Here is a 16,274-nt window from a genome sequence, read left to right on the forward strand (position 1 = left end):
CATTGTTTACAGCTGCAAAGACTGCAAAAGTACAAACGTTGAGGATCAGAATATCACTGCTGGTAATAATTGAATTTCTGCAATTAAAACCTGTCCAGATGCCAGAAATTACATGCAGTTTCCCAGAGCAAGTACTGAGAGACTTTGCCAACATTACAGCTGTAAAATTCAGAAATTAGTGGGGGTTTTTCTTGAAAGAAAAACACAAATAATGAAATACAGAAGTTGGTTCATGTCCCTCACTATTGATTGTTATCCTCGGCCACATTACCACAGATGAGCACATACGGTGCTATTCCCTCCTTTGCAATGCAAGGTTGGGGCGTGTTCTCCTGTATTTTAAGTTAGTCCACATTGGTATCGGCCGAAACTTGAGCAGTGCATGTGGGGACTGAAGGTTATCCCATCATTGTAAACTGATTTACATATTACTTAAAGTAATATATAATGTTTTTATAGAATCAAGGAACTGTAGATGCTGGTTTACAAAAAAAGAAACAAAGTGCTTAAGTATCTCAGTGGCTGCTTTTTTGACGAACATGTACATATTTATTGTTCCCCTATCAGTTATGATTCAAGAAGATTACCACAGCCAGAACCCATATCACAATGCAGTTCATGCTGCTGATGTGACTCAGGCAATGCATTGCTACCTGAAAGAACCCAAGGTATGAATAAATGTTCTTTAAAACTATTTTGTTTGTTATTAATGGGTTTTTTTGTGATAAAAAGTAATGTTGCAATGAGTCACTGACCTGGAAACAAAGTTATTTCCTCCTCAATGTTAAAGTGGCATGAGGGAAATTGGCCAGGGTTCCTCTTACACTGGAAGTGGGATTTGATTAAATTCTCCTAAAGCTGACGCTAAATATCTTGTTGATATTAACCAAACAAACTGGTACTTAAAAAATGACAACATTTGTTTTGTTTTTCTTAAGTTAGGGTTTGTATTGATTGCAATGCTCAACTAATGAATTTATCAAACTTAAATTGAAGCATGTTTTTGTAACCTATTTTGTGGCAGTTGGCGAGTGAAGTCTAACAATAAATATTTTACAGGAATTTATAAAAAATACTGATATATGACCCAGTTAAAATGGTGTCCAAATACTTTACAGTAAACTATTGCAATCTCCTGATATCAGCATGGAAGTTTAACTTAATGAAGTGTAAAGTAAATGAAACAATTTTCTGGACCATTATGGAGACACAAAAGTCTACAGATGCTGGAATCTGGAGCAAAAACAAACTAGTGGAGGAACTCAACATTCCCGGCAGCTGCATCTTGCTTCAAAGATGCTGCCTGACCTGCTGAGTTTATCTAATAGTTGGGACCCATCTCAGATTGATTGAGAAAGCTGGAAAAGAGAGCTGGGGGTGCGGCAAAGTCTGGTAAATGATAGGTGAAGTGGAGAAGGGTGGATTGGCAGATTGGTGATGTAGGTGACAAATGTTAGAGGTGAAAAGTTGATAAAAGGGTGCCGTATAGGTGAAGAAGAAAAAAGTGAAATGGAAAGCTGGAGGGCGGAATGAGTGGATTGGGACGGAGTGAAGGAACATAGTGGTGATAAAAGGGGAACTATGGGACTTGGGGATGGGAGATGAGCACAAGGAGGAGGGGAAGGGAGCAGGGTCATTAAGGGTGATTAGGATGGCGGGAGAAATGTATTTGTATCAAGGTGTGGGGGAAGGGGCAGTAGAAAGAGAGGGAATGTGGAATGGGAAGGGGACATAAAAATGTGAGCAACTGGGAGCTCCAGGAGGCTTTGGTGGACAGAGCATAAGTGTTCAGTTAAACGGACGTAGAATACATTTGGTCTCACTGATATAAAGGAGGTCTTTTATTGCCATTGATATTCCCAATGTCCTGCTATCATTGTTGGGTGGCATGCTAACATTTATTGTACACATTAAAAATGGCTACATGGACAAGGGATATTTAATCCCAATGGACTTGAGCACAGCAAGTTGATTGCTTCTTTAACATTACAAAAGAGAAGAAATGAAAAAACAAGAGGAAGTTATCATTTTGATTTCTCGTTATTAATTTGATCCCTTGTAGTGCTTTAAAGTAAATCAGGCTCCAAAGTTTTCAACAAAATCTTGTGATAGGCTGGGCTAAACTAACCAGCAAGTATTTTAAATCTTATGGTATACTAGAAATGCGGCAACAACATCAGAATTAGTGACCTGACCTCACATTTTTTTTTAATTGAACGATGTTCCTGCTTTTACTTTCTATCTAGAAATGTTAATGGATGTGTACATGTCTAGACATTGAAGGAGCACAGTTTCAAGTCCAACAATAATAATCAGACCTACCAAGAGTCCTTGTTTGATCAGGAGCCACCATGGTTCTGAGAGCAGCAGGTACGAATGGAGCTGCATTCAGGGAGGGAATCCACGTGTTCTGAAGAGGGATGAAAACAGATGAGAACTTACTTTAAAAGCACAAATTAATGCCAAAAGTTGAAGAGTCTAATAAGGAGCCTTTCTTTATGAAAGCAATCAGACTATCACTCAGAAATGTAATTTATTGTGCAGGCATTTGATACTTATTCACACTCCAAAATCTACATGCTTCAAACTAGACTAAGCACAATTTGTAAATAGGTTTCTTGTTCAGTGTCAAATATGTTATCGCATTTATTGTGTGTAATACTATGGTACAGATTTACCATGTTTTATTTAGGTATTCAATTGGCATCGAGCAGAAGAGAAAAAACTCTGACCCAGTATCTTCAGATAATGGGGACTGAGAGTGACTTGATATCCAATTGTGTCCTTGTATTTGTCCTGCATTTATACAGATGGATCAACAAAATGCAGTCACTTAATCCTCACAAAACTCAGAGCAGGGCCCTGAGTGTTCTGCTAAAATTACTCCAGTTAAAAATATAGATACGATAATAATCGGTCTAATAGCTGAATTCCCAGGATTTCCCACAATTGTACACTTTATTTGAACATGCCTGGATGTAGTTGCTATGTTGATACAATGTTGGTTAAGGTTGTGTGCAATTCATTATATTAGGTCCCTTATTAACGAGTGATGGACAACTATCACCGTGCCCCCCCCCCCCCCCCCAAAGAGTAAATAAAGACATGTTAGGATGGTCCATTCATTTTGTGTTGAATCTATATTCATTCAAATAAAGCAACTTTAGCACAGATGAAGCTCACTCAGGTGAACCACGAGCTGAAAAATAGTTCATACAAACAGGGGTATTTTATGGGATCTGAAAAAACAAAACCCCAGAGAGTTTATGTTACACAGCTTAAATTTCTGCAAAACTAGCTAAAAACAGCTTAGTTTTAAATCTGTCAGTACCGTTCATTTCATAAAGGAGCTTTGAGAGATGTCAGAAAAGGGGCGATTAAAGCATGGAAGGCTCATTCAAAGAATTACTATAGGGCCGTCAGGTCAGTTTTGTTTTAAAATCAGGTAAGTTAAAGGACAGGTTCAGGTGATGGAAATTGTTCACAACTAGACATTGCATTGAAAAAAAACTCCAAATGCTAAAAATCAGAAATATAAGCAAATTACAATAAATACATTGTCTATCAGCATTTGAAAGAAAAGACTGGTTAAGATTTGGGTTGGAGAGTCACAATATGAAAACAGCCCCTTCTGACTACTGAGCTTGTAATAACCATCAAACACCCATTTCCACTAACCCCGCGGCCGGTGATCGAGGCCGGTGATCGAGGCGCCCGCACCCGGTGAACGAGGCCGGTGATCGAGGCGCCCGCACCCGGTGAACGAGGCTCCTGGAGGCGCCCGCACCCGGTGAACGAGGCTCCCGCACCCGGTGAACGAGGCTCCCGCACCCGGTGAACGAGGCTCCCGCACCCGGTGAACGAGGCTCCTGGAGGCGCCCGCGGCCGGTGATCGAGGCTCCAGCATCGGGTTCTCCGCGGACGGACGGAGCTCCGACGTCGGTCTCCAGCAGAGGCCGCCAGCTCCTCGATGTTAGGCCGCAATGCGGACGATATGGAATCTCCGTCGGGGAAAGAGATTTTTTTCAAGTTTTTCCCACCCCACACATAAAACAAAACTAGAAGGTTCACTAAAACATACATTTAACAACAGACTAAAAGCAACAAACAAGGAAAAAGACGAGGAGACTGACTGACCGTTGGCGCGGAAGCCATCGTTCGGCGCCACCTGGTGGTTCTGATAAATGCTTTTCACTAATAAAGTATAAATCTACATATTTTCATCAATTTATTTCTAATATTCACCAATATTCATTTTGCGCGTGTACCTCTGTGTCCACCTTCGGATCTGTAAATGTAATAGGTTATGGTCTCCGGAAGGTAAATTCTGATATGCTGGTACATAAACCACGTGAATGGCAAATCAATAAAAAAAATGTTTTAAATGTTTTCAATTATAAATTGAGACAGCCAGTAACCCAATTAATATAATTTGTCCCTGGATTGTCATTTTGATTTTAATATACTCACTTAAAAAAAATCCCATAGAAATAATGAAGTGAAAACTTCTATCATTCACTGCAGCCAAATATTATGACATGGTCAAAAGACTGAATTTTCAATGAACACGTCTAACAACCTCAGTGCTTCCATACCTCAAATTTTTTCTTCCTTAAATAGAATCCCAAATTTCCTGGAATTTGATGGTATTTCCTGAAATTTTCAAAAATTCCTACGTGCAATTTGTTGGGGTTTTTTCGCGGGCACGTGTTAACACAAAGAACAAGGCAAAACAGATCTATGTAATTACACTGTATCTGCCTGCATCTGTTACTCACTTGTACAGTGTATAGGAAGGCTCCAACAGCTTTCCTTGTCTTCATTTTTTCAACCTGCTCTCATGTGCCTCAGTCTCTGCTCTCTCTCTCTCACCCTCCCTCTTTTCCTCCATCCCTCTTTTTGGCCCTCCCTCCCACTCCTTCTCTCCCTCCCTCTTTCTCTCCCTCCCTCCCCCTTTCCCACCCTCTCTCTCCCCCTTCCTTTTTTCTCTCCCTCCCTCTCTCCCTCCCCCCCCCCCTCCCCTCACTTTCGCCCCCACTCTCCCTCTCAGACCCTTGAGCCCACCCACCGTTCTGTAAAATCAAGTCAATCCCAATGTAACTGCAATCCCACTGCCCACTGGTAACGTTTCACCACTAGGCTTATCCAGAATTCTACCCCTGCCTGAAAAATAATCAAAGGCACAACTTCCGCTGAGAAAGAGAATTCCAAAGACTCATTGTTATAAGAGAATTTTCCAGAACAGTCTGTGACCCATAGCGCTGTGGCCACAACCCCCAACCTAATACATTGCCTAGAATGCTTCCTACTGTGCATTATCGTGCAACCTAAGCCATGGTTAAGTTTAATTGAACATGTTTTCCGCATCAGTAACACGTTAGGATTCTAAATGTTATCATTATTAATTACTACTCATGTGATGGTACAGAAGAATTTGTGTTATTCAGTCATCTGTCTTTAACTAAACTCACGTATTTTAGCCTAAACTCTAAGTGTATAGCTTTGAGAGATTTTATATATTTACTACATACACATAGGAGAATACATTTTACTACAATACAACCCCAACCTTCTCTCAGAATGATTGAATTGTATCAGTTATAATATTCTTAGAACTTTTATGATAAAATAAATAATTATAAATCTCTTATAATAATTTTCCATTTTATTTTACATGTATTGAAGCTTGCCCGATTTTTGACACCACTTGATATAATGCTTGGTTTGATGGCAGCTGCAGCCCATGATGTTGATCATCCAGGAGTCAATCAGCCTTTTTTGATTAAAACTAAACATCATTTAGCCAGCTTATACCAGGTGAAAATTGTATTTTTTGCCAGTTAAGATGCAGTGAGAATTACTAAAGATAATGTTCAATGATGTCTCATTATTGCTTTAATTATTGTACAAGCTGTATTTTACCATTGTGATTATTTGATATTGTTGTGATTACGGCTTGATTGATGGCTAATGGTCTAAAGAGCAAAGGAATTGTGCATCGTGCATGTTCAAAGGCCACGATTAGTTGTCAAACTGAAAGTAACCATCCCTCACCACCCAGAATCCTTTAATGTAGCGATTTAACTTTAAGGTAGACCAAAATTATTGGAACAAATGTTTGTTTCAAAACTAACAAACATTACTGCATTAACTTAAGCAAGCTTCTTTAAAATCATCTTGGTGTATATGCTCTCTAATCATAGCTCAAGACATCATGAATTTCCAAAATCAGATGTCCAATACCAAGGTTTGCTGAATATATCTTTTAAAAACTTATAGTATATCAGAACTGAATAGCATGAACAAAGTTCAACATTATTGTTCTAGACTGAGGCAGAATGTAATGATCCCTACTACTCTTGCTCTTAATATCCATTAACTAAGGTCAAATTAGTATTGGTGACTTTATATTAAAATGGCATTTGCTCAGTGAGCCATCACGGAAATAAAGAATCGATGTTATTCATTTTTATTTGCTTTCTCTAAAGAATATCTCCGTACTGGAGAATCACCACTGGCGATCTACAGTTGGAATGCTCCGAGAATCAGGGTTACTGACTCACCTGCCTGTGGAAATAATGTAAGTAAATTGTCTGCAGCAATTTGATAGTCTCTACTAAAAGATAATTCTGCTAAAGTCTAAAAATTAAATCATAATTAACCATTGGGCATAATCTGCCCATTTGGTTCAAATATTCAATTGCTGTTTGAATTAATGAGGATAAAATGTGGCATGGGAAGGCCATATTGAGAATTGTTGATGTTTATTTTCCACTATTCCATGCAATGCTGAGGGATACAGTTGCATTTGTTTTGGTTCAATAACAAGCTATTTGATTGTGAACAGAATGACAGTTGAAGCAGAGAAAATAATTTGGAAAAGGTGCATTCATCTGAAACTTGATGAGACCACACTTGTGGAGTGTAGTATTCAGTTTTGGTCAGCCTGATATAGGAAAGTTGTCATTAAGTTGGAAATATTGCAGAGAAGATGTACAAGGATGTTGCCAGAATCAAACCTGGGCAGCAGGAGCTGTCAGGCAGCATTAACTGTCATTGAGCTATAAAGCATGGAAACAAGCCCTTCATCCTAAATTGCCATGTCGACCAAGTTGGCATTATGGGATATTCCCATCCTCCAGCATTTGATTCATATTCCTCTAATCCCTGCCTATCCAGATTTGTGTTCAAATGTCTTTTGAAAGTTGTTACTGTATCTACTTCTATAGTTTCCCCTCGCATCTTACTACCAGGCAAGGCGTTACCCTTTCATTAATTAAGCCATAGGGCTTAGTGACATCCCTCTTAAATCTCTCCCCTTAAGCCTATGCCCTTTAGTTAGAATCCGCCTGTCTGGGTTGGGGAGGGGACGGGGGGGGGGACGGGGGGGGGGGGGGGGGGGGGGGGACTGAGTGTTCACTTTATTTATGTCCCTCATGATTTTGTAAACTTCAATAAGGTCAACCCTCAGCCTCCAATGCTCCAAATAATAAAGTCCCAACCTATCCAAACTCTCCCCATAACTCAGCCCGTAAGTCCAAGTGACATCCTAATGAATCTGTCCACCTTCAGGGAACCATGCATTTGTACTCTTCAATCTCTCTGTTCTACAATACTCTCCAAGGCTCTGCATTTACTTGGTAAGTCCTCAAACATGTACTGTTAAATTCCATTTGTCATTCCTTGGAGAGACACAAAAAGCTGTGGTAACTCGGCGGGTCATGCAGCATCTCTGGGCAAAAGGAATAGGTGACGTTACAGGAACCTTTCTTCAGACTCTTCATTCCTTGGCCCACCTTCCCAACTGATCTCAATCCTGTTGTAAATGTATATGATTACGCTTAATCTTGCAAACTGTTACACCATTGTTTTGCTACAATCAGTAAGACGTCCATTTTGAGAATATATATTTTTTTGTTACAGACAAGACGTTGAACAACAATTAGGTTCTCTTATTCTGGCCACAGATATTAGCCGACAAAATGAGTTTCTTATAAGAATGAAAGCTCATTCAGATAACAGAGATTTATCATTGGAGGATGCAGATCATAAGCACTTCATTTTGCAGGTAGGTTAATGGCATGCCATAATAAATGAGCTAGCCTGAAATCTGTAAGACCATTACGTTTACACAGAATTGCCTGGACATAACCTGCATAAGAGTGCAGGAATTTGCGATTTTGTGTAGGCTCTAAGATAAACTCTGATTTTGAAATGTGTCTCTGAGTTGATTCAAATATATTTAATTATTTGAAAATATTTATAAATGCTGATTTTAATTATTTTTAAATTTAAAATTAACTTCTTTATTTTATTTTTTTCATGAATGTTTGTGAATGTCCAAGATATTCCATCAAAACTATTCTGTGGACAGTTCTTGCCAGTTAATATGAAATACATTATGCTGGTTCTTGCCAATCAGCTGGACATTAACTTATGTGCAATTCACAATCCTTGCATTGCTCCAGGTTAAAGTGATTTTAGTAGGCAGTTAATCAATAAACCTGGGTGACTTGCCGGTTAGCAGAAGATCCAGAACCTCATCTCTTAAATACTTGTTCACATCTGAATGTCTGTCAAGGACGACTGCCTTTTTTTAAGCACTGCTCTCAAATCGGTTACATTGTGATTGCCTCAGCAATATTTAAAGCTTTATTGTATGCAGTCGACCCTGCTCTTTTTGTTGGACTACATACTTGGCTATTTACATCGTAATCCTATAAAGGAAACTATACTATTTCTGAGGTCTGTAATTCTCCATACATGCTTTCAAGTATTTTTCGCCACCCGTCCCAAAAGGTACTTAAAAATTCAAAAATACAAAGGACCTCAATTATTTATTTACATTATAGTTTGTGTTTTATTTTACTTTTCCAGAATTAAACAATTGAACATGGAGCCATACAGCAGAGAAACAGGCCCTTCAGCCCATTTTATCTATGCCAGCGTACATGCTACATTTAAGCTGGTCCCATTTAGGGATATGCCTCAAAACCTATCCTATCCATGTAATTTTCCAAATGTCTTTTTAATATTGTTAATGTACCTGCCTCAACAACTTCCCCAGGCAGCTTGTTCCATATACCCATAACTCTCCATGAAAAAGTTGCCTCTCGGGTTCCAATTAAATCATTCCCCTCTCACCTATGCTCTATGGTTATTAATTATCTCCATAAGATTATTCCTCAGCTTACTGCGCTCAAAGGAATAAAGCTGCCCATCTTCTCCGTATAGCTCAGGCCCTCGAGTCCTGGTAACATACTCATAAAACGTCTCTGCACTCTTTCCAACTTAATAACTTCTAACCTATGACTAACCCTGAACACAATAACACAAATGCAGCCTCACCAACATATTGTACAACTGTAAGGAATATCTGTAAGGAATACAATTTCCTGCCCGATGAGGGACAATACATCAAAAGCCATTTTTACCACCCTATTTACCTGAGATGCCATTTTCAGGGAATGATGTATGTGCTCCTAGATAATTGTGTAACACAACACAAATGGGTCCTACTGTTCACTCAGAATGCCCTGCCCTGGTTTGACTTCCTAAATTGCAACACTTCATACTATTTGAATTAAACACCATTAGCCATTCCTTGGCTCACTTGCCCTGCTAATTAAGATTCTGCTCCAATTCTTGATAACCATCTTCACTGACTACGATGCCACCTATGTTCGTGTCAACTGTAAACTTACTAATCATGCCTTGTACAGTCATCAAAATTATTGACATGGATGACAGAGATGGGACCAGCACCATCCCTGGGGCACATTACCACTCACATGCCTCCAGTCCGCAAATCACCCTTCCACCACCACCTTCTGCTTTCTATCAGGACGCCAATTCTGTTTCCAATGCTGGGCCAAATTTCATTCAATATTGTATTTCTGCCAATTAAAAAAAATTCACCATATTGTGGTATTATTTGACTTTGGAAATAAATAATTTTGATATTCTCTATATATGGAATTACGATCCAATTATGGGGCAGAATTTGCTGCCTACAGTGTGTTGCCCTGATACATCACCGCCATATATCAGAAATTCTGACAACAGTAAATAGGATCCAAGTGTAAAATGACAAGGCCTCCCATCACAAAATAATGTTGCTATGTGAGTGGCCGATTAAAATGTCCCATCCATGAACGGGACTGAGGTTTTAATTTCTAAAGGAGACTTGCAACCTGCAATGCCATGCTTGCAAGTCTTTGAATGTAAGAATCATTCAAAATCTATGAATAAATACAATTAAGCAATTAAAATTTTAAATTGCTTAACTCTCTAAACAATTAAAAAGGTTTAAGGCAAACACAATTAATTCAATACTGTAAATTACGTTATACCTACCTCCCTCCAGCCATTCCTCTCCTTGAATATAAATGGGTTCTCAGGTTCTGCACAGTCTAATCTGGCATGTGTTTAGCAGACAGAGTTAGAGGCATAAGTGTTGAGGTGCTCTGCCAGTTTGTGTTTGAGTGTTGTAGCCCACATTATCTAGCAAGATTTGCTAGATTTAAAGGGCATATTTACAGTACGGTAGAGGAATGTAAGAGCCAGAGTGCTGCAAGCCCATTGGTGACAACTCCAGAACTCATCGTGCAGTACAAAATCTTATTTGTTGGAAGATGCCTGCCTAAAAAAGAGGCCACGATTATAACTAATGTCAGCCATTCTTGTGAGGTTCTGCACACGCTGACAGGCAACAGTCTGCACACTTTCTTTCTGGTGATCTTAACCATATAACCATATAACAATTACAGCACGGAAACAGGCCATCTCGGCCCTACAAGTCCGTGCCGAACAATTTTTTTCCCTTAGTCCCACCTGCCTGCACTCATACCATAACCCATTCCCTTCTCATCCATATGCCTATCCAATTTATTCTTAAATGATACCAACGAACCTGCCGCCACCACTTCCACTGGAAGCTCATTCCACACCGCTACCACTCTCTGAGTAAAGAAGTTCCCCCTCATGTTACCCCTAAACTTCTGTCCCTTAATTCTGAAGTCATGTCCTCTTGTTTGAATCTTCCCTATTCTCAAAGGGAAAAGCTTGATCACATCAACTCTGTCTATCCCTCTCATCATTTTAAAGACCTCTATCAAGTCCCCCCCTTAACCTTCTGCGCTCCAGAGAATAAAGACCTAACTTATTCAACCTATCTCTGTAACTTAGTTGTTGAAACCCAGGCAACATTCTAGTAAATCTCCTCTGTATTCTCTCTATTTTGTTGACATCCTTCCTATAATTGGGCGACCAAAATTGTACACCATACTCCAGATTTGGTCTCACCAATGCCTTGTACAATTTTAACATTACATCCCAGCTTCTATACTCAGAAATGAAATTTGGTCTCATATTTGAAATACAGTAGTGATCACGTCATTAGATTTAAAGATCAAGAATTCAGTGCAGAAGATGCAGAATTACATTCATGTTCATTATATTAAGCTGCATGGGCATCATTCCCTTGGCAATGACATGGCTGGAGTCCTGAGACATACAACTCAAAGCGCCTGGTTCTTTTCTAATGGGTCCACTAACCAAGGCTTATTAATTCTCAATGCAAGGAGTCGGCCCATCAATTAGTTAGTGAGTCTGTACTTTCAAATTGACCCTTGCTTCTGGTGTTTTTGCTGTCTGAATTCTCAGTACCTAGGATCCTTCAGTGTGAAACAATTAATTATTTTAGCTTTCTTGAATTCTTATTGTCTGTATTTTCTAATTAAGGGAAGTTTAGAGGAAGGGATTAAAAGTAACATTAGCAAATTTGCAGATGACACAAAGCTGAGTGGCAGTGTGAACTGAGGAGGATGCTATGAGGATGCAGGGTGACTTGGACAGGTTAGGTGAGGTTATCCACTTTGGTAGCAAAAATAGGAAGGCAGATTATTATCTGAATGGTGTCCTTGAATTATCTGAATGGGGGTCCCTGTTCATCAGTCAATGAAAGTAAGCATGCAGGTACAGCAGGCAGTGAAGAAAGCGAATGGCATGTTGGCCTTCATAACACGAGGAGTTGAGTTTAGGAGCAAAGTGGTCCTTCTACGGTTGTACAGGGCCCTAGTGAGACCACACCTGGAGTATTGTGTGCAGTTTTGGTCTCCAAATTTGAGGAAGGACATTCTTGCTATTGAGGGAGTGCAGCTTAAGTTCACGAGGTTCATTCCCGGGATGGCGGGACTGTCATATGTTGATTGAATGGAGCGGCTGGGCTTGTATACTCTGGAATTTAGAAGGATGAGAGGGGCTTTTATTGAAACATAAGATTATTAAGGGTTTGGACACGCTAGAGGCAGGAAACATGTTCCCGATGTTGGGAGAGTCCAGAACCAGGGGCCACAGTTTAAGAATAAGGGGTAAGCCATTTAGAAAGACGAGAAAAAACTTTTTCACACAGAGTTGTGAATCTGTGGAATTCTCTGCCTCAGAAGGCAGTCGAGGCCAATTCTTTAGAGGCTTTCAAGTGAGAGTTAGATATATCTCTTAAAGATAGAGGAGTGAAGGGATATGGGGAGAAGGCAGGAATGGGGTACTGATTGTGGATGATCAGCCATGATCAGTGAATGGCGGTGCTGGCTCGAAGGGCCGAATGGCCTACTCCTGCACCTATTGATTGTCTTTAGAGCTCTGCAAGTTAGTTTTCCTTGTTCCTTTCAATAGTCTCCAGAATATTAACTCTTTCTTGGAGATTTTGAAAATGAAGATCATATCTTTGACAGATTTTTAATGTGAAGATTGATAAACTGAAATGAAGAGGATTACCCCACATCATCCTCTCCGTATCATGTTATCTGAAATGGATGCTCTATGCAGTTTTGCTAAGTTACTGTAAAGATAAATTAAAAATTATAAATTCTTTAGAATGACCTTCCATCTAAACATCTTCACATAGGCACATTATGCAATATTAAGATCAGATTTTAATTGAAAATATGATTTCTGTTATTTACAAACATTAATATGTCTCATGAGTCCAGATAATTTACAGTTTACATGGTTATCTGTATAATTCATTGACAAGTTGCTTTCAAAATTACTTAACAAATCTTAGTATTTGATTAGATAATTTTTGGTTGTTTTTAATTTTTATTCAGATAGCACTTAAGTGTGCAGATATCTGCAATCCTTGCCGGGTATGGGATATGAGCAAGCAATGGAGTGAGAAAGTCTGTGAGGAATTTTACAGACAAGGTTAGTGGGATTACACTGCCTTTGATGGAGACAACCTTTACAGTATATATTTATTTTTCTGGAGGCAAAGATTAAAAGAACAGAAATATGAATGGGAAAATTGTACAATTGGTGTCTTATTTTTTAGCTTTATATTTCAAACTCCTAGATTTCTATATACACATTGAAACATTGAATGCGTCACAAATGTATCCAAAACTATCAGCATCATTGCATATTGGATAAGCTTAGAAAATCAGATTGTTTTCATTCATTTTCTATACTATTAAACAGATCAGTCTTTGACGCATATCTGAGAATGGTGTTTAAAATCTCTATTAAGACAATTTGATAGTATTGAAATCGAAGATGTCCTCTGCTCGTTTTAAAATGGAATGTTTTGGGCAGGGATAAAGGCATCTTTTGCACACATTACATTTGAAATACCAATAGTCGAAGGACAGCGCAGTACTTAAAACAAAACGGGATATCAGGCTGCAGAAAAACGATATCCATCCATGGTGTGCTTCATTTGCACAAAAATTGGACATCATGATTTAGTTTAGTTTATTATTGTCACGTGTCCTGAGATACATTGAAAAGTTTTTTGTTGCATGCTATCCAATCAACGAAAAGACTATAGATGATTCCAATCAAGCCGTCCATAGTGATACATCTATTTTTCTCTCTCTCATATATATACACACACACACGCACACGCACACGCACACACATATATGAATTTTTAAATGTTACGTAACTCTACAGAAGCCACTTTGATTTTGCAGGCCATAAGGGTGATGGGAGGAGACATGGTGCTGTTAGAGGTAGCCCCCTGGGATAATGATTGTTATGTTTGAGTGCCCTTATCCCAGCCCCCAAATTGCAAGCCCTTAAACTCATGCTGGAGCAACATTGATCCTCTAGTGCAGGCTTGCCCCTCGTTTCAAATTCCACACCATTTCTGAAGCCTGTATATGACTAGAATATAATTTGGTGACGTTACGCTCCGTGCTCAGAGGCACAGTGTGCGAGCCATCAAATACGCGAGAGCCTCAGTATTAATGGAAAGGGCAGAATTACATTGTTCACCTACAGGTACCCTGATTAATTTATTGTAGAATAGTATAAAATCATTGTATCATGTAATACAGATGTTATTGATTTATTTCTGATATAATTGGTTTGCAGGTGACTTAGAGGAATGTTTGCATCTTGAAGTTAGTCCACTGTGCAATCAGCAGAAAGACACCATACCCAGCATACAAATAGGTAAAGTAAATCCACCAGTGTTTTTCAGGCTAATTTCCATTTGAATAATAATAATAATAATAATGTTTTAAATGTATTGGCCAAGTACGTATACATACAAGGAGTTTGACTTGGTGTTTGCTCACACACAATATACAGCAGATAATCGAAAATAAAACACTATAATTTAAACATGTGAAAATAAAGTACCAGAGTAAAGGTTAACATGTATAGGTAAAGGACAGATTAGAAATGGTTTGTGTGGTTTAGGTTGCAGGTGAGCTTTTGGCCAGTGAACATAAATTGAATAGTGAACTGGAAAATAATGGGTCAACTATTAACAACAATCCTAAAATACAGGAAAATTTACAGTCAGACTGCATCTGTGGAAAAAGAAAAAGGGATGATAATTCTCTGCCTGACACAAGCTTACTTTGGCCCTCATTATAACAGTGCAGCGAGACCTGGGAATAGAGGGAGTAGGAATGGGATGGTGAATTAAAGTGACGCAATAGAGAGCTCAATACCATGATCTCATCTTCCCTCTGGGTAGGTTACAGCCTTTCAGTCAGTATTAAATTCATCAACTTCAGGGAGTTTGCTATGTGTTTATATTGGAATGGGCCACATTTGCCTTAAGTCATCCATCTGTAATAAGGATACAGTTCTTCTCTTTTCACTAGTGTGTTCTGACCTGCTGGGAATTCCATAGAGCGCTACATCTCACACCTTTTATCTTCCTTTGTTTGTGTTTTCACTCCAACTGTTCTTATTTATTCATCACCAAGATTACTTCATAAACTGCTTTCCCCTTAACAACCCTACCCTAACCCTGTCCTAACAAACGCTGCAAGTTCCCAGCAATTTCTATTTTTATTTCAGACTTCCAGATTAGTGCAAATTTTTGTTTTAATTTACATTTTGTGTTAAATGATAATTACTTGAGAGAGGCAATGGGCATGTGATATTGGATACACAGCCTGAAGCAAATATAGACTACGTAGCTCTACATATAGGCCAAATAATTGAACAAGAATGGGGAGAAGAATGCAGCGATAAGTGCTGAACACATTATTCTGTTGCAGAGCAACACAAGACATTATAAATAGGGTCTGGAGTAGCCATTCAGCTTTGCCCTCACATTTGGTGTGATCCAGGCAGGACATCAAAGATATTCCTCCCTTTCCCCCAGATCCCTTGATTCCTTCAATAAAAATAAATCTACTTCCTTCTTGAATATATTTAATGATCTGACCTTTAATGCCTTTTGTAGTAGATTCCCATAGGTTGAATATCTGCTGGGTAAAGCAATTGAGTTAGGACAGGACATTAAGAGTGATAAATAGAACAGTACAACAGAGGAACAAGCCCTTCGGCCCACAATGACTGTGCCAAACATGATGCCGAGATCAACTCTTGCCAGTTGCACATTAGATCCATATTCCTCTATTCCCTGCCTATCCCTGCCTATCTAAGTATTTTAAATGCCTACACCATCACCCACTACAGCGCATTCTAGGCATTCACCACACTATGTAAAAAGTTGCTCCGCTCATCTTTAAACTTTGCACCTCTCACCTTAAAGCTATGCTTTCTAGTAATTGATATTTCCATTCTGTGGATTTCCATTCTGTGGTAAATATTCTGTCTACCCTATCTGTGCCTCTCCTAATTTTCTATACTTCTACCAGGTCTCCCCTCAACCTTGGGTGTTCCAGAGAAAACAATCAATGTCTGTCCAAATTCTTCCTGTAGCTAAAATACCCCATAATTCAGGCATTATTCTGGTAAACCTCCTCTGCGCCCTTTCTGATGTACGTTTTTTTTTAATGCAGCGT

General features: G+C 39.0%; 2 protein-coding genes across 8 annotated transcripts in view; one reads left to right on the plus strand and one right to left on the minus strand.

Annotated features, from left to right (window-relative positions):
- The window catches only part of pde7b (phosphodiesterase 7B), a 115,938-nt gene that overhangs the window by 97,093 nt on the left and 2,571 nt on the right, over nt 1-16,274 (plus strand). For all 3 annotated transcript variants that reach the window (XM_033020952.1, XM_033020951.1, XM_033020953.1), the window contains 6 exons: nt 568-668; nt 5,686-5,817; nt 6,489-6,580; nt 7,924-8,068; nt 13,110-13,206; nt 14,377-14,457. In XM_033020952.1, coding sequence (XP_032876843.1) covers nt 568-668; nt 5,686-5,817; nt 6,489-6,580; nt 7,924-8,068; nt 13,110-13,206; nt 14,377-14,457 — 648 coding nt within the window. The remainder of the gene's footprint in view (nt 1-567; nt 669-5,685; nt 5,818-6,488; nt 6,581-7,923; nt 8,069-13,109; nt 13,207-14,376; nt 14,458-16,274) is intronic.
- Nucleotides 1-16,274, minus strand: part of mtfr2 (mitochondrial fission regulator 2) — a 55,887-nt gene that overhangs the window by 2,515 nt on the left and 37,098 nt on the right. For all 5 annotated transcript variants that reach the window (XM_033020949.1, XM_033020946.1, XM_033020947.1 and 2 more), the window contains one exon: nt 2,323-2,410. In XM_033020949.1, the coding sequence (XP_032876840.1) occupies nt 2,323-2,410 (88 nt within the window). The remainder of the gene's footprint in view (nt 1-2,322; nt 2,411-16,274) is intronic.

The sequence above is a fragment of the Amblyraja radiata genome, chromosome 5 (assembly GCF_010909765.2).
Source record: "Amblyraja radiata isolate CabotCenter1 chromosome 5, sAmbRad1.1.pri, whole genome shotgun sequence".
NCBI lineage: Eukaryota > Metazoa > Chordata > Chondrichthyes > Rajiformes > Rajidae > Amblyraja > Amblyraja radiata.